This window comes from Camelina sativa, chromosome 8, assembly GCF_000633955.1.
Source record: "Camelina sativa cultivar DH55 chromosome 8, Cs, whole genome shotgun sequence".
In the NCBI taxonomy this organism is placed as follows: domain Eukaryota; kingdom Viridiplantae; phylum Streptophyta; class Magnoliopsida; order Brassicales; family Brassicaceae; genus Camelina; species Camelina sativa.
In genome coordinates this window covers 5950716-5976914 of record NC_025692.1, presented here as the reverse complement: position 1 = coordinate 5976914, position 26199 = coordinate 5950716, and the positions used below count along the sequence as shown (strand labels likewise).

Sequence of the window (26199 nt, the reverse complement as noted above, 5' to 3'; positions counted from 1 at the left end):
AAATCATCCAGAAATCATTAACATACCAAGGTTCACACAGGACTAAACGAAATACCAGAACAAAGAATGTACAATAACATTATTAGATCGTGTGCTTGCATATTACATTGGGTACTCGGTCCAAATGTTAGCAGGTTTGTCTATTGATGATGTGCTTTGCCTCGTTATGAGTGCACGTCTTCAATTTTGCGCAATCTTTATGGGCACAGACACAGAGAACTATATCGTGTTTCAAAACGAAAAAGGATATTCAACAACCATATCTATGTGGTCATAATCATTTTCACCTACAACAAAAAAAGGATTAAAAGTGATTTAAGGCTACAACAGAGCTGGATTACCAACGTTCTTTATACCCTTGATATATACTAATAAGCAGTACTGCTAATAAGTAGTCTCTCCACCCAACATTGTTCTGTTTCGATGAAGCAGAAGCAGATACTCATTCACTGTTGTCCATAAGTAGCTGAGAAGGTGATTGTGACGTCCTCGCTTTTGTCTAGATTGTATTCATGTCCGCATTTAACATCCATTCCTGAGGAGAACTTTCTGGAGCGTCCCGGGGGCTTAGCTCTTTATTAGTTCTCTTGGAACTGAAGAACTTAGATCTGATTGAGATTAATTCTTGAACTGCTTCAGCAGTTCTCATCCTATCCCTTGGATATTCTTCAGAACACATTATTCCCAATTGCAAAACCAGTCTCAATAACTCATCAATGGCGTTTCCGCCTCTACTGCTTGTGCAACCCGACAATACTGACTTCGTGTAGCTGTGGAGGTTATAATCGCCTGCAAATGATTCATCTGTTGGTTTCTTTCCAGTAAATATCTCCAAAAGTAGAATTCCAAAGCTGTAAACATCTCCTTGTATTGATGGTTGACCTCCCATTCCATATTCTGCAAACATATTTCAAAGAAACAACAGAGACAATGAGGTTGGACGATTCACAGTTAAACAATACTTTCTGCATATAGATGTCTACTAACCTGGTGCGGCATAGCCAATAGTGCCTCTGACACCGGCAGAACTAAACTTGTTCAGAAAGGATTCTCGATCAAACTTATACAAAAGCCGAGCCAAACCAAAGTCACCAACATGAGCAGTCAGATCATCGTCTAGAAGAACGTTGCTTGGCTTAACATCACAGTGAGCTACAGGGTCATGACAATGAACGTGCAGATACTCCAATGCGGAAGCCACATCTATTGCTATGTTGAGTTTCTCTGCAAGTGTTAAGGATCTCGAGTGTTCATCTCCCCTTTCCTCATCTTCTGGCTGCAGCCACATATCCAGACTTCCTTTTGGCATGAACTCATAGACCAGAGCTCTGAATTCATTTCCCTTGGAATCGAGGCTTGAACAAACTGTTATCAGTCTTACAAGGTTACGATGCCGTACACCCTTGAAGGTCTCACATTCCGCCATAAAGCTTTTAGTTGCTCCATGCTTTAGGAGGTTCAGAACTTTAACAGCGACGAGTTTATTCTCAAAGCCTAGCAATCCTTTATAAACATTACCAAAATTGCCTGAACCAATCAGATTGGTTGAAGAGAAGCCACTTGTTGCACTATAAAGCTCTTCATAACTTACCTTCTCATGGAACATCCCCAAAGTAGTAGAATCAGGTTGGTTACTGTCACTGGCATTATTCTTCTTTCTCCTCTTCATGAACCAACACATAGAAGCCACAATTATGATTAGCAAAAGTGAAGCTATACCACTGGCAACTTTCTTTCCAATTGAGAGAGGCTTTCTCTTCCTTGGTGATGCCTGCACAGTGCATGGCTTTAGTTGCATTTCTATGACGCCTCCGCATAGATTTTTGTTTCCAAAAACAGAAACAGCTGTAGCATTTCGAAACACTCCTGTCGTTGGCACCCTTCCCTCGAACTTATTCATAGAGAGATTTATATTTCGCAGCAAAGGAAATTTGGCAAGATATTGAGGGATGCAGCCAGAGAAATTGTTGTTGGAGAAGTCAACATTTTTTAGGCTTACCAACCGGCTTATATCTGGAATGGCTCCATCAAACGAATTTCCTTGCATATAGAGAAATTCCAACGAGAGACAACCCCCTATGCTTTGTGGCATCTGTCCTGATAATTTGTTGTTCGAAGCACCTAGTCCCACAAGAAGTTTTAACTTTCCAACCTCTTCCGGAAAAGGGCCGGTCAATAAATTGTCTGACAGATCTATGTAAGCGAGGGATGGAGTTTGCAGTATTTCCTGAGGTATAGTCCCATTTAACTTATTTGCATCAATCCATAGGTCTAGCAAGTATCGACAACGTCCAAGACTCTGAGGGATTTTTCCATGGAAACTATTGTTATTCAAATGGAGCTTTTGCAACTGAGTCATGTTGCCAAAATAAGACGGTATTTCCCCGGATATTGCATTTGAATACAGATCCACCACTCGCAATTCCAAAAGCTTCCCGAAAGAGACTGGAAGTCCTCCTGTCAAAAAATTTGTTTCTAAACTGAGTTCTTGCAGGTTTTCAAGATTCCCGATGTCACTAGGAATGGTCCCAGAGATAAGATTTCCTCCAAGGGACAGACTAGTCAACTTGGTGGACAGATTGGACATGGAGGCAGGCAGCTCACCTCCAAGCCTATTGTCTCCAACATCTAAGAACTCTAGTCGAGTGCAGTTCGCCAATGCACCAATAAATTCAAGACCACTGAAAGAGTTACTCCCCAGAGCGTTAGTACTTATCCCTAACCACCACAGATTACTTAATTTTCCAAAGCTCAAAGGGATACTTCCTGTCAGGTAATTATATGAGATATGAAACCTTCCAAGGCTTGAGATATTGGCAAGTGTTGAGGGAATAGCTCCAGTAAACTGATTTTCTCCTAAAAGAAGTATACTTAGGTTTGGTAGAAGATCACCAAAATCATCCCTAAGATTACCCGAAAACCTATTGGTGGCCAGGGATAAATACACAAGTGAGGAGATGGTGTACAATGCAGGAGGAAAAACACCTGAAAATTGATTCACTGCTGCTTGGAAGTACACCATTTGGGTCAATCTAGCTACATCATCTGGAATCTCCCCATCCATATGGTTATATGCAAAGTCAAGTTCCTGGAGTGATGTCAAGTTTCCTAAAGATGAGGGAAACCGTCCTGTAAGGTTGTTTTGCTCCAGAAACAGAATGACAAGCTTAGAAAGTGAACCAAGTTCTGAGGGAATGTTATGTCCAAGCTGGTTTGACGACAAATCAAGGTTCAACAGTCTAGAGCAATTAGAAAGACTAGGCGGAATCCTTCCTTCAAGAAGATTATAACTCATGTTCAAGTACTGAAGCCTGTGTAGCATTCCCACCTCTTGAGGGATGGTACTTCCAAAAGAGTTGTCCCCAAGATTAAGTAATCTGAGAAAAGAGAGATTACCAATGGAGGGTGAGATCGCACCGGCCAACTTGAATCCTCCAAGGTCCAGACTTATAACTCTTCTTTCTTTGCGGCCACATAAAACCCCAATCCAATTGCAATATGAGGAGGAGTGATTCCATGAGGCCAAGACCTCTCTCTTGTTTTCAGAAACTTGAGACTTGAACTCAAGCAAAGCTTCCATATCAGTCTCATTTGAAAACCTGAACTGACCAAAGACCACGCTGCAAAAATGAAGTAACAAGATAGTAGCATTGAAAGCAAGTGGAAGAGACAGCTTCATCTTAAGCTTATACAAAGATAAAGAAGGGTTCTGCTTCTACCTTAAAACCAGAAAATGAAAGAAATTTTAAGGTAAAGAAGAAGCAAATCCGAAAACGTGATCCCATTAACAGTCGTGGGGGCAAAATTAAATGCGGTCCAAATTCATTGACAATGGTTGACAACGAAAACAAATTGCGTTGAATATATTTGAGGTATCTTTACTTTTCAACAGTGAAGGCCAAACCAACTTATTAACGTGTGAGTGTAAACAGAGTATAAAGCCAAAGTATTTCCACAAAAAGAACACACATTGGCCGACATACATACACAACCTCTTGTCATCTTCGTTAAAGTCATTGTGTCAATCATCTTCTCAAACTTGTATTTTGACAAATCATAATTCCTGGTTAATAAAAAAAAAAAAGACATTTTGATAGAGACTCTCATTTTCCAAAATCCTAAGGCGAGAATACATCCAAGAAAAACGCAATCTTTACTTCTTGTTGTAAACTTGCGGAAGTAAATGGAAATAAAAAGATGAATTTTCTTTTTTCTTGTTACTTACGATTTTGAGTTTTCCTGGGTCGGCGCATTCAGGTGCTGTGTCATAAGCCTCCATGATCAGAAGAATTGTGTAGGAGGAGGTGGTCGAGAAATCTGATGAGTGTGAGTTTGGAACTTCGAAGGTGTGTGTGCGTCACTGTGACGTTAGAAAAGAGTGGTGTTTATGATTGATTAAAACGGCGAGTAGTTCTTCTTCGGAAGGAGAAAAAGTAAAGACTACTTGTAGTTTTTCTTATCTCACCTTAATTGATTGAAGCCACCACATGTGAAATTGTGAAAACGGTTTTTGTTATTATTATTTTTTCTTAAAATATTTTATTTTTATTTTTTCATATTTAAAACAGCCACCAACTATAATATTTAGAATCCTACTTTTAAATTTCCAAATAAATAAATAGTAATGAAATTCTCTTCTTTTTTTTCTTCTTATCATTAACATTAACAAACATTATTTGCGTTTAAATCTGAATAGGTGACGCACCACTAATAAAAACATTTATAGGTCAAGATCCATACCATTTCATATATATAACTTTTCAAAAGATATAAAAAATTATGATAAGAAAGTGCATCAAAATCTGACTCAATAGATCACACATTAATTTATTTTGAAGATATTTAGTACTATAAAAGGTAACTTATCCAGCTACAGCTTACAAATTTGAGAATCCATCTATAATGATATTTAAGTCCTTTTTTTTGTCACAATAATGATATTTAGTCCTTTTTGCAACTTTTTCCTACAAAAAAACTTCATGTTTTTTCTTTTTTTGCAATTTTTTTTTTTAAATCCAAATTTGGATCCTGAACATTTGTACAAATGGATACATGTGGAACCATCGTTCTTAATTGATCGTATCAATCATACAATTACTAGCTTCGGCCATTGAAGTAAGTTGTTTCTTCGTTGTTTCATTGTTCACAAGCCATTTAACATGTTGAGAAGAATTTATGAACAAGCAGTTTGTTCATGTTTTTTAATCTTAGCCAATTTTCACTGTTTGGTAACTTTCGTTTTGTTTACAAGTTTTGATGTACAGAGAGGCTTCAACTAATCAAAGAACTTTTTTCTTCTTTCTGATACATATGAATTACAATGATCTTTTTTCTGATTAAATTGATATATAATGAGACCTGGACACTTATAATGGTTTATAAATGTCACAGGACATGGATCCTTTTACTGAGGTTGATACTGACATTCAGGTCATTACTAATTATCCATTTAATTAAACTGCGTTATTCTTGGTTACTTAACTAAGAAAATAAAAAAAAACCATGATTCGTCATGCTCAAAATTGAATCAGGCTAAACAAGACACTGGAGCCCTTAGAGAACGGGAGGGTACAGAGAAAACTATTGAAGAAACACCTCCTGTAAGTAATGAGACAGACACTCCAGTATTGGTTGAGTATATACTAAAAATATTTATTCATATAATTTTATCTTTGGTGTGAATCAGGAAAACCAGGAAGTACTAGTGAAGTGCATCTCACAAAACCTTGGATATGATGGAGGCAAGCCTGTTGCTGCATATGTCATTTACAAATGTCTCATCCACTGGAGATCATTTGAAGACAAAAGCACCAACATCTTTAACCGTATTGTTCAAGTGCTTGCTTCGGCCACTGAAGTAATAAGCTGGTTCTTTCTTGTTTCATGGTTACCTACAACATATTCTAAACCCCGGAACGTTGATCATAAGTATCAACATGGATAATGTTGTCTTTCATTACAGGTCCCAGATAATAATAACGAGGTTTTGGCATATTGGTTATCTAATTTAGCCACGTTGTTTCTCCTACTGCGACGCATGTCCGCAAGCGCAAGTGCTACTACAACACCAGTGACGTCCCGAGTAAGAAGCTGCAATGCAAATCTTTCGTTCTTTTTAATCTGCCTTAATGTGTGTTAGCCTCAGTTCTGTCTTGTTACAATCCAAATAGGCATTCAAGCAGAAGCTTGTTGCATTCATCGAGGGAATATATGGAATGATCACAGATAATCTAAAGAAAGAGATCCTTCCTCTCCTTGAGTTGTGTATCAAGGTTAAATATCTATTGATCTTTTGTGTTTATAGCTAGCTTCTGATCCGCCTATTTACTTTTATCGATTAATTTATCGACTTAGTGGATAACACAGAACCCAGGGACGATAGCAGAAAACACACAACCTCTAGTTGCTCATTGGCTTAGTATTGTGGAAATCCTAAACAGTTACCTGAATCTAATGAAAGCAAACAATGTGAGTTCTGATGATCCATTAGAAAAAAAATAATAACAAAAGAGTAAAACTTCACGTTTTGGGTTTCCAATTTGAGACAATCTATTGAGCAATGATGATTTACATGATTCAGGTTCCACCTTTTTTAGTCAGCAAAATATTCACACAAGTATTCAGCTTCATCAATCCTGAACTTTTTACCAGGCATGTTCACTTGTAATCAGTCCTCTTTGTCTCTTTTTTTTAACTCAGTTTTCTTTCTTGGTTGACTCAAAGATCGGTAATAAATTAACTTGTGTAGTTTTCTTCTACGTCGTGAGTGTTGCTCATTAAGCAATGGGGAGTACGTTGAAGCAGGTTTGGCTGAACTGAAAAAATGGTGTGTAGAAGCGACCGATGAAGTAAGCCACAAGCTAAGTTTACCACACTTTTGCCTCTTCCACATGTTCATCCCAAAAAATGACTTATTGTTTCAATTTATAATTAGAGTATGCTGGCTTAGCTTGGGACGAGTTGAAGCATACCAGGCAGGCTGTTGGTTTCCTGGTGAAATTTTTAGTTTATGCTAATTTTATGTTACTCCTTATATGCTTCCATTACATTGTTTTCTGATGTAAACTAATAACTTTTTGGCTCTCTGTTCAGGTCATTCGTGAAAAGCCGAAAATGACCTTAGAAGAAGTAACAAGAGAACTCTGTCCGGTATTTAGCCTCGCTATTCTACTAGGTTAAATCCGTCTATTACTAACTACTGAAAATTGTAAGTTGTGTTTTTTTTCTTGTTTCAGATGCTAAGTATACTGCACTTATACAGAATCAGCACAATGTATTGGGATGGCAAATATGGCACTCGGAGTGTTTCTTCAGATGTATGTTTCACTTTTACATAACTAAGCTTTGTTTTTCCCCTAGATAATGTTATTAACTATGTTTTATTTTTCCAAAACTGAATAGTTGGTTACAAACATGAGGGCTATGATTCCAGAGGACTGGGAACGGAATCCCATAACCAGTCCCTTCCTTTTGGACAATGACTCGAGGTAACTTAAAGCTTATTTTGTGGTAAAATCTCTTTGTACATTGTACCCCTTGTCATTTCTCAACTAACGTGAGGGAATCAATCAAAACACAGCATTCCATTCACTGTGGAGGATATGTCAAAGTCAATGGAACAAGTGGATGTAAACTACTCTGAACCCCCTCCTCATTTGATCAACGACGATTTTGATCAGCTCCTTTACTCACTCGGGCAGAAGGTGGCATAGATAGGAGTGTCTGATGCAGTACTCTTGCCCTAAAAGAGTGTGTTCATTCTTCCTTTTTCCGGGACGGATTCTGTTTTAGTTCTTCAATTGCTGGTTTGAGTGTTGTTGCAATAATATGGAACTACTAGATTACGACCCTACGGGGTAAGTTTTTAATTTTATTTTTTGTTTTTTTATTTTTTTTGTTTTATTAATATACTATTTTAATATTAATTTTGCTAATATACTCTATTGTTAATTTTAGTGATTTAATATATAAACTGTGATATACCGCACAATAATTTTTGTTTACTACAATCTTAATTAAATTAGTTTGATTCCACATATATTATATTAGTGTTGTTAAAACATTAAAATGAGGATTGAACCCATATTGAAATATCATATTACTAATAGTTTATTTTTTAGTATTATTAATTCAATCTTGTAATGTCATATAACCCGTCATGTAGTATAACTCCTTTGTGTAATTTTGAAAATTTAATATGTTTAAATATTTATAATTTTAAACTTTTTATTAAGTTTAGATATATCAGTTATAAATTATAAACTTCTTAAATTTTGATAATTTAATATATACAGTAAATTTACTATATATGTATATTGAACACACACTTTTATATTAATTGAATAATATATGTTTGTTTTTAAAAATTCAAATCACAATATATGCAAGAAAAATAGACATTTTTATTAACTTTATGTATTATATGATGATTCACTACATTTAAATTTTAAAATAAAAAAGAGATGATAGGAGAATAATTTTTTTAATCTGGAATAAATTTTCTAAATATCTATATTAATTATAGAACATTATATATATGAATATTCAAAATATTTTTATTGTGTTTGGTTATAAAGATAGTAGAGAAAGTTAACTAAACTTGATTGGCTATAAGTATAAACATTAAATAGCATTCAATATAAAAACTTTCCAAAAACCATTTTTGAGCAAAAACTATTGCAAAAATACTAGTATAAATAGTTTGTTTTAAATTTCTAATTAATGTCGTAACAATTGATTGGTGCCTGATATAGAGAGTACATAAATCTAATAAAGGAAACATGTGTAATTAGTATAATCAAAACCCTTATGTAAAGGACTGTATATATTGTAATCCATCATATCAATATAATCAAGCATTCCTTATATGGTATCAGAGCAGTAAAGTCCTAAACCTAATTTTTTTTTCCTCTCTCTTTCTTTCTCGACGCCTCTCTTCCCTCTACGATTCTTGTCACCATGGCTGAATCTTCTTCTGATGTCATCAATACAACATCTCCCTCCCAGCTTCACAACATTAACATGTACACTGTTACAAAACTCACTGCCTCCAACTTCTTGATGTGGAGTCGTCAGATTCGTGGTTTGCTCACCGGTTATGGTCTTGTCGGCTACCTCGATGGCACCACGGTGGCTCCTGCTTCCACGGTAACACAATACCGAATCCTGACTTTGATCTTTGGCAACGTCAAGATCAGCTCATTGTCGTTAGTCTACTCGGTGCAATTTCTGTCGAGATACAACCTATTCTCTCCACGACATCTACGACTGCTCAGATCTGGACTCTTCTTTCGTCGACTTATGCGAAACCGTCATGGGGACATATCAACCAACTACGCGAACAGATCACACAATGGCGTAAAGGTCCCAAATCAATATATGAATACGTTCAAGGTCTTGTGTCTCATTTTGATCAACTTGCTACGTTGGGGAAACCTTACGAGCATGAGGAGCAAATCGAGTACTTGCTTGGTGGTCTTCCGGAAGATTACAAACCGATTGTTGATCAGATCAAAGGAAGAGATACCCCACCCACCATGCCTGCCATTCATGAGAAGCTTATCAACTATGAGTTAAAGCTTCAGTCGCAAGCTACAACTCCCTCCGTGGTACCTGTTACGGTGAATGCAGCGTTCTATAAGCCCTCCGGTGGATCACGTTCTCAGCGCTCATCTAGAGGTAATAATCATTCTTTTACATCTCGTGGTGGATATGGTCGTGGATACCAAGGCCGTTGCCAGCTGTGTAGTGTGTTTGGGCATAGTGCGCGACGGTGTTCTCAACTTCCAATATCCGGTCGTGGTTTTCAACCTTCTGGTGGTGGTTACTCCTCTGCCTCGGGTTCACATGGTTCACCACACGCTAATGTTGCCATTGTGCCGCCATATAATCCGGCTACCTGGGTGATGGACAGTGGAGCTTCACATCACCTCACCTCTGATCTCTCGAACCTGTCTCTTCATCAGCCGTATTCTGGTGGCGAGGAGGTCACCATCGCTGATGGGTCTGGTCTTAAGATCAATCATACCGGTTCCGCCTTACTCCCTATACCTTCTCGTTCACTTGCTTTGAAAGATATACTTTATGTTCCTAAGGTGTGCAAAAATCTTATTTCGGTCTATCGCTTGTGCAATGATAATAAGGTTTCTGTGCATTTCTTTCCAGCATGGTTTCAGGTGAAGGATCTGAGCACGGGGGCGCAGTTACTCCAAGGCCGAACTAAGAATGAGCTGTACGAGTGGCCGGTTAATCGCAACACCATAAATGCTTTCTCCTTTTCCTCATCTCATGCAACTGACCTCTCATCATGGCATCTTCGACTTGGGCACCCATCTATTCCTGTTTTAAAAGCTATTGTTTCAAAGTTTGCTTTACCCGTTTCTCCCTCCACACAAAAACAGTTATCATGTTCTGATTGTTTTATCAATAAAAGCCACAAACTTCCATTTGCTTCAAACACTATAACCTCATCTCAACCACTTGAATATGTGTATACCAATGTTTGGTCATCTCCGATCACCTCCTCTAAAAATTTCAAATACAACCTTGTTCTTGTTGACCATTTTACTCGATACACATGGCTATATCCTTTAAAACTTAAATCCCAAGTCAAAGATGTCTTCATTGCCTTTAAGGCTCTTGTTGAGAATCAGTTTCAAATGAGGATTCGCATATTGCATTCGGATAGGGAGTTCATTGCTCTGTGTGAGTTTTTGACATCAAACGGTATTTCTCATCTCACCACACCGCCCCATACGCCTGAACATAATGGAATTTCCGGAAGAAAACACCGACACATAGTTGAAACGGGTCTTGCGATGATGACGCATGCCTCCGTTCCTAGCATCTATTGGCCATATGCATTCGCCACTGCAGTGTATTTTATCAATCGTATGACCACGGACATCCTTGGCGGTGATTCCCCTTATCACAAGTTATTTCAAACACACCCGAATTACAGCAAACTTCATGTGTTTGGGTGCGTATGCTATCCCTGGCTACGTCCTTATCGCAGCAACAAACTTGAGTCTCGGTCTACGACATGTGTTTTCATTGGATACTCGCTCACTCAAAGCGCCTACTTGTGCTTGGATCGTTCTACTGGTCGTGTATACACCTCCCGTCACGTTCAGTTTGTTGAGATAACTTTTCCTTTTGCTGCTCTGTCGATGCCAACTCCACCTCCTATGCCGGTGGTTGTTACAACTCACCCTCCGTCCGCTGTTATACAAGTGTTGCCGACGCCAATCGCGCCCTCGCCTACAGCTCATTCTGCGCCGCTCCCGTGCACCGATCCTTCATCTCCTCTGTCATCCTCTCCGGCTCCCTCCTCAAATTCTCCGTCACCAGAAATCACAGGTTTGTCCTCTGTTTCTCTCGATCTTGATCACGAAACAAGAACAAAAAGGGCTAATGATGGGTCTCCCTCTATAGGCCTAACTGGCCCATCTCATGTGCTTCCATCACCAAGCCCATCAAGCCCAGAAACATCATCAAGTCCAGCAACACCATCAAGCCCAGCAACATCATCACCTTCTTCGTCATCTATCTCTTCGATGTCGTCCTCTATCTCGACTTCCTCTCTGAGGATATCACCTGTTGAACCGTCTGTTCCTGTTCCGGCACCTCCTCCACCAAATCAACATGCTATGCAGACGCGTTCTAAAAGTCACATATGTAAGCCAAATACAAAATACGGCTTATCCGTCTCTGCCTCTCCGATCATACCAACGACGGTTGCAGGTTTTATGTGATCCCAATTGGCGAAACGCCATGGCTGAATAGATCAATGCCCAGATACGTGAACACTCATGGGATTTAACACTGCCATCTCCTCACCAGAATGTCATTACATGTAAGTAGATCTTTACACTTAAGTATCGTCCCGATGGCTCCATTGATCGGTATAAGGCATGACTCGTCGCACGTGGTTTTAATCAGCAGTATGGGGTGGATTACTCGGAGACGTTCAGTCCGGTAATTAAATCAACCACGATTAGACTTGTGTTGGAGATTTCAGTCAATAAGGATTGGGCTATTCATCAGGTTGACATCAATAATGCTTTCTTGCAAGGCACCCTCAACGAGGAAGTCTACGTTTCACAACCCTCAGGCTTTGTCGATAAGGATCACCCTCATTATGTATGTCGATTGCGTAAGGCCTTGTATGGTTTAAAACAAGCTCCGCGCGCTTGGTACATTGAGCTTCGTGTGTTTCTTCTTCAGTCGGGGTTTAAGACTTCTCTTGGTGACAATTCTCTCTTCATCTACAAACATGGACTCTTTTATGTGTATGTGTTGGTGTATGTTGACGACATTATCATCGCGAGTCCTCTTCCGTTGGTTCAAAAGTTCAATGCCTCTCTCGCGGCTCGTTTCTCGCTAAAGGATCTTGGTCCTCTAAGTTACTTCTTGGGTATTGAGGCTACGCGGACATCTACGGGACTGCATCTGATGCAAAGGAAATATATACTTGATTTGCTGGCTAAAACTAAGATGCTTGGTGCGAAACCGGTTCCAACGCCAATGGCCTCGTCTTTTCAGCTCACGTCAACTCGGGCATTCCTCTAACTGATGCAAAAGAATATCATATGGCTGTTGGGAGTCTCTAAAATCTTGCGATGACCAGACCTGACATTGCCTTTCTGGTCAATCCCTTTCCCAGTTTATGCACAAACCAACGAATGCACACTGGCAAGCCATGAAGCGGGTGTTACGTTATCTTGCGTGAAGTACATCTCTCGGTATTTTTCTCTGCCGTGATGCTCAACTCACTTTACTCGCCTTCTCCGATGCAGACTAGGGTCGCGACAAGGCTAACTATGTTTCGACGAATGCATATCTCATATGTTTTGGTGGTAGTCTCGTTTCTTGATCGTCAAAGAAACAGAGGAGTGTTTCGCATTCATCTACAGAGGCTGAGTATCGGGTTGTTGCCAACACTGCTTCTGAACTGCGATGGATTTGTTCCATTCTCCATGAGTTGGGTGTCACTCTTCCTACAGCTCTGGTGATTTATTATGACAACATAGGGGCTACCTATTTATGTGCTAATCCTGTTTTTCATTCAAAATTGAAACATGTGGCGTTGGATTATCATTTTGTTCAGGAACACATTCAGTCAGAGGTTCTTCGAGTCGCACACATCTTCGGGGACGACCAACTTGTTGATGCTCTCACGAAACCGCTACCGCCACCATGCTTTACTGAGTTGAATTTCAAGATTGGAGTCAAGAAGTTACCTCCATGAGGGGCGTATAGAGAGTTCATAAATCTAATAAAGAAAATATGTGTAATTAGTATAATCAAAACCCTTATGTAAAAGACTATATAGACTGTAATCCCTCATATCAATATAATCAAGCATTCCTTATACCTGATACTATAAAGATAACACCTAAATCTTTGGAAACAAATTTTGAGTCTATTCTCAACTTTAACTCCAAGTATCTTCATCGATTTGTGGTACGATTGACATCATATTGATCTCCTCCTCCCAACACCTGCCTTGAAATGAAATGGATATGGTTCTTTTTAGTTTTCCATTTTACCGCAAGATCACGCATATGATATTGAAGAAGATTTATTCAACAAATGTTTTGCTACCAATGGTAAATGTAAAGAAACCAAAGAGAACACACAATTAGTAGGTACACAACCAAGCTCAAGTTTCTTTACTAGGAAAATTAGTTTCAACTTTCAAGTATTATAAATAAACAGCAAGTAGTTCTTCACCGGAGGATAAAACAGCATGTAGTTTTTGAGTATAATAAGTCAACAAGTGTTATGCCTCTTCAGTCTTCACATAGCCTATCCCAAACAAGATAATAAATAATTTTACTGGTAACGTTACATCATTTCATTTTCTAAAATCGCAAGAATTGTGGATATCTGGAAACCCATTAACAAGCAAAGCAATATTGAGCCTTAATAGACCAAAACTTTAGTGCCCTAAGCCCAATCAAAAAATTTTACTCTCGAGTCACGTACGTACGAGCACAACTCAAGTCAATATTTCAAAACCCCTAGACCTAAATCGACGATTCACCCTCCAACCTCCATTTTTTCTGGTTTTAAGATTACTATTTTCTTTCACAGTTGAACTTCGTCTTGTTTCAACTCGGCCGCGTCGTAACCGAGGGCTCTGATTTGAAACTGATGGTACATGTTGAGATAATTTACAAACCGGCAATGTTTTTAATTTTTTGGTACTCTAGTTGGCTCATATATAAATTATTTGTTCATGTGATATTTTTCTGATTGAATTTTCAAGTTTATAATGTGTCACAGGATATGGATCCTTTTACCGAGGCTATTGCTAAGAGTATTCAGGTTATATACTAATTAAGAACCCTCTTAATTAGCGTCATTCTTGTTTACCTCACTGAGAAAATAATCAAGAGACCATATATATGGGCAATGTGCAAAAAATTCCTTATAAAGGCTATGCACGCTATGTGGTTGAGAGTTGAAGAAAAAATCAATTCATTAACATCAGAGGTGGAGGCTCTAAAGGTATGTGTGTTTTCACTTTTCACTTATTATTAGATATCCTTTCATGTATTCACTATTTCACTATCAAAGTTAGTAGATATATGTCATATTTTATTACAGGCTTCGCTTCAGTCTGAACGACAAGACGTAGAAGACTTGAGAAAAGCGTTCTCCGAAGCAGAGGCTAGAAATTTAGACCTGGCCACAAAACTTGAAATTGTTTCGATGAGAGTAGATCAGCTTTGTGATTCGGTAACTCAAGTAGCCTTTTGGTTTGTGCTTGTATGGTCACTACGTCGCCACACCCGGGGTCAATATAATGTATTCATGTCAGTTTGTCTAATTGGTTTCATTCAGGAAAACCAGGCAATACTAGTGAAGTGCATCTCACAAAACCTTGGATATAATAATGGAGGCAAGCCTGTTGTTGCATGTGTCATTTACAAATGTCTCCTTCACTGGAGATCTTTTGAACTGGAAAAAACTAACATCTTTAGCCGTATCGTTCAAACAATAGCTTCTGCCATTGAAGTAAGCTGATTCTTTCTTCATTGTTCATAAACATTTATCTACTAAATTAGTCTACAGCCTAAACTTTGAAAATGTTGCCTTCCATTACAGGATGCAGATAATAAAGAGTTAATTACAGATACTAACAAGGTTTTGGCGTATTGGTTATCTAATTCAGCTATGTTAGTTTGCCTACTGCAACGCACATTCAGAAGCTCTTCAGTTCCATCGTCCAGCGTAAGAAGCTGCGAATCTTTTTCATAAATTTGGTCTTCCCTATATTACATTTATTTGCCTCAGTTCCTGTCTGTTGTGTCTTCTTTTTACAATCCAAATAGGGAGTCATGAGAGGTGTTCGAGTCTCTTCTCTGGATGGAAAAATCCAAGTCGTACCAAAGCAACCTGCAATGCTTTTCAAGAAGCAGCTTACTGGTTTCGTCGAGAATATATATGGAATGATCAGAGATAAACTAAAAGAAGAGATCCGTCGTCCCCTTGAGTTTTGTAAACCGGTAATGTCTATATTGCATGCGTTTCTATTTATCGATGTATAACTTTATAATTTAGAGTATTGTGTATAAGACATGTTTCCATGATATGTACAGCCACCAAGTACATTGTTATACCGAAAAAATTGGATCGGTAATTGGCAACCTATTGTGGGAAGCCTGAGAAGTTACCTGAATCTAATGAAAGCAAACAATGTGAGTTTGAGGATCCGTTAACAAAATAGTAAAACTTAAAACTTTTTTTTTTTTTTCGCTTCCGACTGATCCACTTGATTACATGCATGATGCAGGTTCCACCCTTCCTAGTCAGCAAAGTATTCATGCAAATATTCTCCTTCATTAATATTCAGCTTTTCAACAAGCATGTTCACTTATGTCTCTCCTTTTTTTTTCTCTCTCTCTCAAGCCAATTCTTTCTCCTGGGTTGATAGAAATTTCTCTGTAATAAACTTGTACAGTATTCTTCAACGTCATGTGTGTTGCACACCAGACTATGGGGATTACGCTAATGTAGGTTTGGCTGAATTAGCGAAGTGGTGTGTAGAGGCTACTGATGAAGTAAGCCGAAATTTTTTCATGCTTATCATTTTGTTACACACACACTCACATCTTTTGGGTTGTAATTACAGTATGCTGGCTCAGCTTTGGATGAGTTGAGGCATATCAGGGAGGCTGTTGATTTTCTGGTGAAAATTCTTAGTTGATGCTATATATGCTAATCTTTGTATCTTTCCATTACATTGTTTGCTTATGTAAACTTAAATTCTTTTGGCTCTCTGTTCAGGTCGTTGATGGAAAGTGGAAAATGACCTCTGAAGAAATAACAAGAAAATTTTGTTCGGTACTTAGTCTCTCATTCTACTCGGTTAAGTCTGTGTCCCTTGGATCATTATTCTTCCATGTGGTGAAAATTGAAATTGCTTTTCTTGTGCAGGTTCTAAGTATGCAGCAGCTATACGCAATAAGCACAATGTACTGGGATAGTTGCCGTCCGAGCATTCCGTATCATGTATGTTTTTACTTGTAAATGACTAATCTTAAATTCTGTCTATATATATGGTATTAATTGTCTGCGTGGTATTCGAAACAATAAGGTTATGGAAAAGCTTAGAGTCATGGTGGATCCTAACCGTGCCGTAAGCAGCTTGTTTCTTTTGGACGATACCTCGAGGTAACCTAGCTAAAACAAATTAGTGGTAAAATCTCTTTATATAAGCTTCCTCAACTAAACGCTAGGCAATGAATCTAAACGCAGCATTCCCTTCAATGTGGATGATATATCAAATTCAATGCAACAACTGGATGTAAAGGACATTGCGCCTTCTCAATTAATTTACGAGAACCCAAGTTTCAGCTTCTTACTCTCGTGAAGAAGGCAGTCCACCAAGTTTCAGCTTGATTAGTGTCTGATGCTAAAACGTTAGCACCTAGGGCTTTGGAAATGAATTGTGAGAGTCTATTCTCATCATTAGCACACTTATTAGTTTTTGGTTCTCACAATGAAGTTAAAAAGGCGGTCCAATACACTAGCATTCTAGCATCGTTATAGACATAATGATCCTATTTTATTGACTGAAACCTCACAAGATCATTATTGTTTGCATTACATGAACTCATTTTGTAAAATCCAATCAACATATACATGATCAGAGTTTTCTATGCTTCCAAAATAATGTTGATGAGTTTTTGAAGAGGAGCCAACTCTTTCTTATTAGTCACCAACTGGTACTCCTGCATGTTTCCAAAAGCCGTGCATCATCGTTATACAAAGTTTTACAATTTACTAATAGAACATTAATTCCTAAGAACTCAAAACATGATCCAGTAAAGATTCATCAACTTACAGATATGAAGAGAACAAAATGCTTGAAGCAAGTGTTGAGATGAGCTTCTCCCTTGAGACTTACAATCGTTCGAAAATGAGAATGATAGATGTGTGCATATACACGAAACAACTTTCTCGAAATGCACTTCACGACATCCACAAAGTTTGGAGGGAACGGTTCTCCTGAATAGAAAAAAAAAAAGTGTTACAAACTAAAAACTAACGTAATGATGTTTAAAACTATATATGAATTAGCTTCACAAATAAGTATACCAAATATCTTCGGAAAAATGGTTTCGTTATATATTTGAGTTCGAATCCAATTCAAGACAGACTCAATATATTTAGGGGATGAACCCATTTTATGCCTTTTTCCAGTACGTTCATCTACCCATCTATACTCATATCTGCAAAGTCGTAACAATGCTATACGATCAATTCATCATGCGAGAAGCTATGGGATTTGATGGATGAGAATATCAAGAATGGTAAAGATAATTTACCTTCCAGCCTTCATATCAGGGCAGGTGGTGAGTGTGCAGAACTCTTCAAGAGTAGCATATAAACGTCTCATTTGTTTGTAGAAAGCTACAACTAAAAGAAAAGACACAAAGAAATCAAATTAAGAAGAAATGATCAAAGTTTGGATAAGAGTAATTACAGATCATAATCATTTGTGTCTTAACTGTTCAAGGCCAACCACTCGTTGATGTCTACACCAAGAGGTAGTTTCACGGCTTCTCTGAAATTGTCACACACAATAGTCACTGTAAGGAGCTCTCGGTCCCGGATCTGAAACCCATAAATTTTGTTAGAATGTTACACCTTTCAAAATGTGATTACAGAGCAATAGTTTAAGCCATACTAACCAGCTGGCTCTCAAATGGTTTCTTCCTCTTCATTGTTCGAGATGTCCTCTGTACATTGTTACTGTAAGACAGAAAATATGATCATCCATCATGTTAGAGGAGCTAGCAGGATTATTCACTACAATTCTAGTAGTTTGAATGTAAAACACAACACAAGAGTCCGGAGAAATTAAGTTCTGGGGATTATCAGGATTTTGACTTTGTCCCAAAAACAACAAGCAATACAACTTGAGAATACTAAACACATACAGAGTTTTTACTAATACAAAAACAGAGAGGATAATAAAGAAATGTACTGAAACTTTGCAAGATACCTGCTTTGTAAAACCAATAAACTCATGTCTGCAGAGAGAGAGATCGAGTGCGGCAGAGGATGAAACTTGCTGAATAATCAAGGCTTGCTCAACCTAAAAATCGAAGAAGCATTTAAAATCATAATAAGAAAGAATTAAAAATTTAACGTCTAGACTATATAAATGTGTATCATAATACAATTCAAGGACTTGAATGAAAACAGAGACTGAAGGACTAGCAAATTATATAAGCAAGCAAGTAAGTAAGGCTTCTCTTTCTATTCCGCTCACTCTTACTTGAGGGTTAAGGCAACGGTTAGAAATACCACAAACTTTTCTAATTGTTTTGGGTGCTACGGATCCAAATAGTAAATATATATACTTTTTCATGTAGTTTGGTTGATGTAAACTCACAAAATAATTTATCAGTATTATCATAGATTAATGGTTTTGGAAAGAAAATAGTTCTAAACAACATAAAATGTTCCACTTTTTCAACTTTTTCCTTAAAATTATTATATTTGTTTCAGTAAAAAAAAACAAGGTCGCATTCCCATTTTATGCTTAATTTAATAGGAAAAAACTAATGAATATAATTAGCATAAGCTGTTTTAAGAGGATTTTCTTTTGTTTCTACACTAATCAGTACCTAAATGTTCAGAGCCTAAATGCCTAAATTTTACATATAAATAATATTTAGAGATAAATCACTTTAAGCTTTGTAAAAAAAATTATTTTGTAACTTTATAGGGAATTTATCCCAAAAGAAAAAACAAAATCTTTGTAAAAGGTAAAAGACTTTTGGTTTGATAAGTTGTGTAGTCTAAAGATTTTCTTTTAGTTATTATAGCTGACCAAAAAAGAAGGTAAATGTATATAATATTTTAGTTATGTAAACAGTATTTTTTCGAATAAATTTTACATTTTATTCAGAAAAAATATATATTTTCTAAAAGAAATTAAAATTGCATGAATTAATTATATAATTGAAAGAAATTTCCTTTTAAAATATTTGTAATTTAATTAAGTTTTTAGGGTAAAATTTTATGGGTTTTAGATATCAGGGTGTTATGAATTGGTAAGACCATCTGCATCGGTTAAAAATGAATCTCCTCCAAAATATAGAATATTATTATTTAATTAAAAAGCAATTTGGACTACTTACAACAAGACACCTAAGTAGCATACCATCGTTAGCATACCATGTAAGTACAAGAGCTTCTCATACCATACCATCGTTTCTCAAACCAGAAACTCTGTTTTGTCTCTTTCATACATTTTCTTTATTTTTCAATTTTTTATTCTTCAGAAACCCTCTAAGAAACCACCAATAAATGTGGTCTATGGTTACTGTAGAAGAGTTTTTTTTTTTTTGTCAACTGATGTTATTCATAAAGTTTGGAAGGATACAAGGTAAAATACAACTTAAGTTCGCGGAAAACAAGATATCCTCGGAGTCTAAATTCCAAAAAAGAGAAACTGGCGAAACAAAAGAGAAGTTCCCGAAAGTGAAAAGAGAAACCAATAATTACAACTACTAAGTAGAGAATTTAGACACTAGAAGAAGGCGAACCCTTAAACAAAAAACATAAGCAACAATACTTAAACCTTAAACAAATACTAGTCTTAGACAGCAAGAAAAGTTCTGCTCTTGAACCACATGCAAGTGAGAAATACTAGGGATGCCCATGGCCAATCCGAAGCTAACTTCAACCTCCTCCTATCCTCATGAGAGCCAATCTCTCAGAACCAGAACCAAAGACTTCATAACCCGGCAAGCAAAACCCGAACACGCTTCCGAATACGACGATGACGACACCGCGTCCAAAATCGTCTGTGTAGAAGCCTTTCAAAAAGCAATCAGATCTACACAAATCTGCAAAGCCAAGACAAGGAGCAAAACCTAACCTCTCACTAAAACTGAGCTCCAACCAAGCACAATGATAGAGCGAGAAAGCTATCAACAACAACGAACAAACCATGAGAAGAGCCAACTGCAAACCAAGACGACTAGCAAACCTTTTAACAGAACGAATCCTAAGCTTAGAAAGGGAACAAGCCTTATGGGAATCAACGGCTGGAAGAGAGGACCAAGGTTGAGAGGCAAGCCAAAGGCTGGGCGGACATAACGCAATCACAGCCAAACAAACACAAACGGAAACCAATCAATGAGAAGCACAAGAACGGAACCAAAGGAAGGGAAGGGTCAAGGAGACATTTTATTTTTCGAGTCGTACCGTGGAACTACTAGCTCCGGAATTACTAACATCAACTTGCAACCACTAAACCCAACATTAATTGGCCGCTCCAACCGAAACCACAAAACCCAAGGTCAAAACTCTAACCAAACCACAAAACTCCCCAATCTATGGCCAAAATTCATCCACACCTACCACCAACAGAAGAGAGGAAACTTACCATGGAGAGTAAAGGCCACACGATTTAGGAAGACCAACCGAGCAAAGAGACAGGAGACAACCACGCTGTAGATCCGCTCAACTCAAAGAGAACCAAGCCATTGAGAAAGGAACCCATAACCAATGCCATGACAATAGCCCTACAGAACTTTCTCGTAGACACTTAAGCACAACGACACTTCAACACCAACTCCTTGGCCATTAAGAACAAACCACTGTTCTTAGATCTAAGAGACCCCAACCAAAAAACCCAACACTCCACAGATCGATCGAAAACTCTGCTCACTAAGCGGCAAAGGAAAGGAAAGCTATAAACGAGACACGGAATCCGGCGGTGGCATCAAGACCACACCAACCGCCGGATTCAAACAGAGAAGGCAAAGTAGATCTAGGTCTTCCGTTGAATCGTCTTCACGGCCGCATGAGAGAGAAAGAGGAAATGAGATTATTTGGTACTGTAGGAGAGTTTTGAACCATCAAATCTCAAGTCAATTCTATTATTGTGTTTTAACCAGTGTTCAAGAAAGCGGTTTAGGCGGCCGTCTAGGCGCTGTTTAGGCGCTAGGCGCTCAGCAGACGTCCTGTTTAGGCGCTAGGCGCTCAGCAGACGCCTCGATGACCGCCTGAACCGATTAAAATTACATAAATTTTATTTTAATATTTATTTTTGATTTTTAACTATAAATATTTTAAGTTATTAAGTTTTATATTTGTATATGTAATTATAAACGTTTATATGTTGTTAATGTCACTTAAATAAATGTATTTTCTAACTTTTGTTTATGATTTATTATTATTTTATTTTTCTAACATATATTTTTACATAATTATATATATATATATATAATGTTTTATGTTGTTAACGCCTAAACCGCCTAAAAACCGTCTAGCCCACGATTAGGCGTTTTAGGCGCTAGGCTAGGCGTTGGGTTACCACCTAGATACCGTCTAGCGCTTTTTTGAACAGGTTTTAACTTAAACGATAAACCAACTAAGTGTAAAATAACTCAAATTTAGACTCGCTGATCTGAGAAATGAGTGGCACTTACCCCTCAAATATTTTATACAAAAATTAGGATTTAAACTCTTTGAAATGATTGAAATAAAAAAAATAAATAAACAAAGATAAATAAATAGTGACAGAAATTCTGATGATATATTATATTCAGATGAATAAACAAAGAAATAACGACGACAATATATATATATATAATATAAAATTGTTTCAGATATATTTGAATCTGTGATATTTTTCATCAAACTTTTAGACATCCAATAACTTACACTATAAAAAGAAAAAAAAAAAAAAATTGATTCGTAACAAAAAGATTGCATTTTGTAAATAAGGTGATTGTAATACCTTGATTTTTTTCTTCACAGATGACAACTCTGCACTCCTTAGATCTAGTTTCTCTTGCCCTTCACAATTTTTTAGAGTAGATTACTACTTCTATTGTTAAGCTGTATTTATATTGTAGGCATGTATGTCTAGTTACCATAGCTTATTATAAGGAACATTCAGACTCAGCTGTCAAAGACTTACCACCATATCTTTGTCAAAGATTTACCACCATATCTTTGAAATGGATCTCTTGCCTTTCTAGTTTTGGAAAATATATCCTACTTAGTAGATAAAATTATAATAAATCACAACCGTCTGTTAGTTAAAAAATTGTAAATACGTGAATTTACTAGATTACCCTCTCTTGAAACTCCTCTCCGCTTATTTGGTTCGTTTGCCGATAGTCCAATTGTAGATTTACTACTTTTTTTGAACAGATTACTTGCTGTTATAGAAAAGTAGGAATATTCTTATACATTTTCTAAAAATTACTCATATATTTAGTATTTTGGATGTAATTACAATAAAAACTTTGGGTTAATTTTTCATTTTTAATTCCGAAAATATTAAACAAAATACACATTAACAAACGATTTGACATTGAAAGTTTGATTTATATTACTTCACGGCTAAGTTATAATACTTAAGAGAAAACGAAAGGTCTCGTAGATTCATATGATGGTTGAGTTATAATGCTTGGTGGCTGACTTATAACAAGAAATAAACTGAAAGTGAACGTCTGATTTATATTACTTCACGACTGAGTTATAATACTCAAGGGAAATCAAAATGTCTCGTAGATTCATATGAAGGCTGAGTTATAATGCTTTGTGGCTGACTTATAACAAGAAATAAAAGTAAACAGCTGAATTTTATTACTTGACGGCTGAGTTATAATACTTAAGGGAAAACAAAATGTCTCTTAGATTCATATGACGGCTGAGTTATAATGCTTTGTGACTGACTTATAACAAGAAATAAACTTAAAGTAAACAGCTGATTTATATACTTCAAGGCTGAGTTATAATATTTAAGGGAAAACGAAAGGTCTCGTAGATTTATATGACGGCTGAGTTATAATGCTTTGTGGCTGACTTATTAGCCGTTTCATCCTACTTGTCGATCCGTCCTTACCACTAATTTCGGTAGACTTTTTTGCTGAAAACTCCACACAGAGACGTAGCTGATCGATTTTCCATATTCCCAAAAAACATTGCAACTCTCGATCATTGGAGACATAAACTGATGGAGTATCATGCGACATATGTTTCAGTGCCTTGTTCGAGAACATGTAGCTCAACTTTAGTTGATGGCTTAACGCGTTCAATCCGTAGTTCAATTTGTAGTCATCGAGAACAAGCTTCACAAGCTTGTCGTGCGTTGTTTCCGCATCTATCTGCACAGCTCTACACCCTTTATCGTCGGTATTCAATACATATTTGTGTTTCTTTACCCAGTTACCGGAAACAAAAATTATCGGAACTGGATCCATGAAAGAAAATGAAGAAGAATAAGGAAAATTAAGAAGTGAAAAACAATGTGAAGAACAATGTAAAAAACATGTAAATCCTTCACTTTTGAACCAGGTGAAGAACAAAAGTCGGAAAAAGGCGTTTCGTATTTCCTTAGAAAATGATGACATGGAATGATGACATGGATGATGTGTCTGAAGTGGCAAGTCAGCCACCAAACGAACATGTAAACCAGCCTAATTAAATTAGCCATCAAATAAAATTATAAGTCAGCCGCAACATGAATACTATTACAGTAATTAAAAACTAAAAAAATGGCTGCCAAACTCAGCGGCTTAATGTCATAACTCAACTGAAAATCTGTAACTCAGCCGTATCGTTTAATAAGTCGGTCGTTACTAAACGATATTCTAGTAAAGAATCTTTTGCTACTAAGTCAGTCGTAAAATGACCGAGTTTTTTGATAAGTCAGCCTATGACGGCTGAGTTATAATACATAACCATAACTCAGCCGTAACAACATCTCATAAATCAACCGTTGTTCATAACTAAGTCAGCCGGAGAAAGTTAATTCAGTTGTGTCGAATTATTAACTCAGCCAAATTTTTGACAACTCAACCATCAGGTAATAACTCAGCAATTTTCTCATATACTCAGCCATATTTTATTAAGTCAGCCGTAACTACAGGTTGAGTTATGTTCGTAAGTCAGCCGTTTTCTCATAACTCAGCCATTTTCCATAAATCAGCCGCAATACTGTAACTCAGCCATCATTACCGGTGTAATGTTTTACGGCTGAGTTATTTAATACACGTCAGTGATTTCTGACGTGGCGTCTGACGTAGCAATGACATTGTTTGTAATTACGTTTTTTCCTCTAATATAAAACAAGGGCACGTTGGATATAAAGAAAATACCCAAAATATTATAGTCATAAAAAAAAATATTTGTATAGTTCGGCTAATATTACCTAAAATGTATGACATGTGAGTAAATTTCTTTTTTTTTTTCTAATCCCTTTCTTGCTCACTTTTTTTTTTACTCATTCACTTTTTCAGTGCGGCTTAGAGTTAGTTAAAAAAGTTTTAAGTCCTGTTTAATTTTTGAAAAATGAACCTTAATTACATATAAAAAAATATTGGAAAAATATTTTTACGTCTTAAAAATACATTTTTGTGTAAATTTAACAGTGTTGCCTTCATTACACATCTCTATCGCAGTCATCTTTTTTTATACAAACTAGGAGATATCTCGTGCTTAAAGCACATGTCAACATTTTAAAAAAAAAGTAAAGTATAATAAGAAAAATTATTGTTATATTTCTTTTAAAGAAAAACGATATGTATCCCCCCCCCCCCGAAAACTTTCATATAGCACCACATCCACCCAGTTTTTAAACTTCGATCTTTGTCCCCCCAATTCGTAAGTTTCAGTCCAGTATCCCCTAATTGTAAAGTTCAAAACTTATGTCCACACATTATACTAAATCGTGGTTTATCATTGGTTTATTGTTCCGGAAAATACATTAACCGCGTGCCAACAAAATAAAACCGAATTAACCCAGAAATCAACCCAAATCGACCCGATTCAACCCGTTAAACAATACCCGTTTATTATAAAATCCCCAAAACATAAAAATCCCCAAATTGAAGAACCCTAGAAACGAAAAAATCTCAATTTCCATGGATTCGAATGAGCTGGAGACGAATCAGATAGTCGTTCATAACGAGGCTACTGCTACTGCTACTGGGTCTGTTCCGCCAGAGGAAGGAGGAGAAGGTCAGGCGATCCAAGACGATGAACCCGACGATGAAGATCCAAGAGAGCAAGACGCGTTTGAAATCGATAAAGCCGTAGTGGAGTTTATAGACGAACCATCGATCGTTCATGATGAGTATCCGGACAGTTCAAGTGATGAAGATGATGAAGCTTGCCGGGAGAGAAAGCGGAACAACATCAGAAAAGTAGATGGGACTTTGTACTATCACCAGACATTCTTCAACGCCATTGCATTTAAGGAAGCTGTACTCGGCCATGCTCTGAAGACTGGATGCAACATCGCACAATACATGTATGAGAAAACCAAGATTGGATTTAGATGTCCTGGAGATGGGTGTATTTGGCGCATATATTGTGCAATCACGAAGAAATGTAGGAGGTGGAGGGTGAATAAGTACATTGATAAGCATACATTTAATCCGAATGGAGATTGTGAGATGTTGAAGGTTCCTGTTATCTCTAGGTTGTTTCTAGATCAAATCAGAGAAGAACCTGAGTATTTCATGCCAATGAAAATAGAACAAACCATTAAAGCGAAATGGAAGATCACTGTATCCAGGCCTCAATGTCAAGCTGCAAGGAATAAAGCATTGAGATGGATTGAGAAAGAGTATGATGAGCAGTTTGCAAGGCTCCAAGATTATGCGGCTGAGATACGAGAATCAAACCAAGATTCAACTGTTGAAGTTG

At 37.1% G+C, this 26199-nt stretch overlaps 6 protein-coding genes across 6 annotated transcripts in view; 4 read left to right on the top strand and 2 right to left on the bottom strand.

Annotated features, from left to right (window-relative positions):
- Nucleotides 83–4400, bottom strand: LOC104706391 (LRR receptor-like serine/threonine-protein kinase EFR). The gene is made up of 3 exons (XM_010422581.2): nt 4226–4400; nt 988–4063; nt 83–897 (listed from the first exon to the last, which is right to left on the bottom strand). The coding sequence occupies exons 2-3, from the start codon at nt 3677–3679 to the stop codon at nt 500–502; spliced, it is 3090 nt and encodes a 1029-aa protein (XP_010420883.1). The 5' UTR covers nt 3680–4063; nt 4226–4400; the 3' UTR covers nt 83–499.
- LOC104706390 (myosin-17-like) lies at nt 5395–6667 on the top strand. The gene is made up of 7 exons (XM_019228675.1): nt 5395–5430; nt 5532–5600; nt 5687–5857; nt 5963–6082; nt 6171–6272; nt 6367–6468; nt 6581–6667. The coding sequence occupies exons 1-7, from the start codon at nt 5395–5397 to the stop codon at nt 6665–6667; spliced, it is 687 nt and encodes a 228-aa protein (XP_019084220.1).
- Nucleotides 6757–7834, top strand: LOC109125850 (myosin-17-like). The gene is made up of 6 exons (XM_019228360.1): nt 6757–6848; nt 6935–6993; nt 7093–7149; nt 7236–7316; nt 7402–7487; nt 7580–7834. Exons 3-6 carry the CDS (start codon nt 7114–7116, stop codon nt 7710–7712), a joined length of 336 nt encoding a protein of 111 aa, XP_019083905.1. The 5' UTR covers nt 6757–6848; nt 6935–6993; nt 7093–7113; the 3' UTR covers nt 7713–7834.
- LOC109125891 (myosin-17-like) lies at nt 11888–15728 on the top strand. The gene is made up of 10 exons (XM_019228674.1): nt 11888–11942; nt 12020–12513; nt 14098–14160; nt 14290–14331; nt 14443–14514; nt 14614–14745; nt 14851–15028; nt 15122–15240; nt 15342–15515; nt 15609–15728. The coding sequence occupies exons 1-10, from the start codon at nt 11888–11890 to the stop codon at nt 15726–15728; spliced, it is 1449 nt and encodes a 482-aa protein (XP_019084219.1).
- Nucleotides 17169–18239, bottom strand: LOC104709249 (putative MOB kinase activator-like 2B). Its single transcript, XM_010425896.2, has 6 exons — nt 18207–18239; nt 18024–18129; nt 17841–17931; nt 17611–17744; nt 17357–17520; nt 17169–17243 (listed from the first exon to the last, which is right to left on the bottom strand). Exons 1-6 carry the CDS (start codon nt 18237–18239, stop codon nt 17169–17171), a joined length of 603 nt encoding a protein of 200 aa, XP_010424198.1.
- Nucleotides 25413–26199, top strand: part of LOC104709248 — a 2849-nt gene continuing 2062 nt past the window's right edge. The window contains exon 1 of the mRNA XM_019228673.1: nt 25413–26195. Within this exon, the coding sequence (XP_019084218.1) occupies nt 25413–26195 (783 nt within the window). The remainder of the gene's footprint in view (nt 26196–26199) is intronic.

Bases quoted from the DNA above. Each gene is read 5' to 3' on its own strand.
- LOC104706391 (XM_010422581.2), bottom strand. From the start codon at position 3,679: ATGAAGCTGTCTCTTCCACTTGCTTTCAATGCTACTATCTTGTTACTT. The intron at 898-987 runs GTTAGTAGACAT...ATATGTTTGCAG, and splicing joins TATTGGCTATGCCGCACCAG to AATATGGAATGGGAGGTCAA.
- LOC104706390 (XM_019228675.1), top strand. From the start codon at position 5,395: ATGGATCCTTTTACTGAGGTTGATACTGACATTCAG. The intron at 5,858-5,962 runs GTAATAAGCTGG...CTTTCATTACAG, and splicing joins TGCTTGCTTCGGCCACTGAA to GTCCCAGATAATAATAACGA. The intron at 6,273-6,366 runs GTTAAATATCTA...TGGATAACACAG, and splicing joins TCCTTGAGTTGTGTATCAAG to AACCCAGGGACGATAGCAGA.
- LOC109125850 (XM_019228360.1), top strand. From the start codon at position 7,114: ATGACCTTAGAAGAAGTAACAAGAGAACTCTGTCCG. The intron at 7,317-7,401 runs GTATGTTTCACT...AAAACTGAATAG, and splicing joins CTCGGAGTGTTTCTTCAGAT to TTGGTTACAAACATGAGGGC. The intron at 7,488-7,579 runs GTAACTTAAAGC...ATCAAAACACAG, and splicing joins CTTTTGGACAATGACTCGAG to CATTCCATTCACTGTGGAGG.
- LOC109125891 (XM_019228674.1), top strand. From the start codon at position 11,888: ATGGCTCCATTGATCGGTATAAGGCATGACTCGTCGCACGTGGTTTTA. The intron at 14,332-14,442 runs GTTATATACTAA...TTCCTTATAAAG, and splicing joins CTATTGCTAAGAGTATTCAG to GCTATGCACGCTATGTGGTT. The intron at 15,241-15,341 runs GTAAGAAGCTGC...CAATCCAAATAG, and splicing joins CTTCAGTTCCATCGTCCAGC to GGAGTCATGAGAGGTGTTCG.
- LOC104709249 (XM_010425896.2), bottom strand. From the start codon at position 18,239: ATGAAGAGGAAGAAACCATTTGAGAGCCAGCTG. The intron at 17,745-17,840 runs GTAAATTATCTT...ACGACTTTGCAG, and splicing joins CCTGATATGAAGGCTGGAAG to ATATGAGTATAGATGGGTAG. The intron at 17,244-17,356 runs GTAAGTTGATGA...GGAAACATGCAG, and splicing joins ATTTTGTTCTCTTCATATCT to GAGTACCAGTTGGTGACTAA.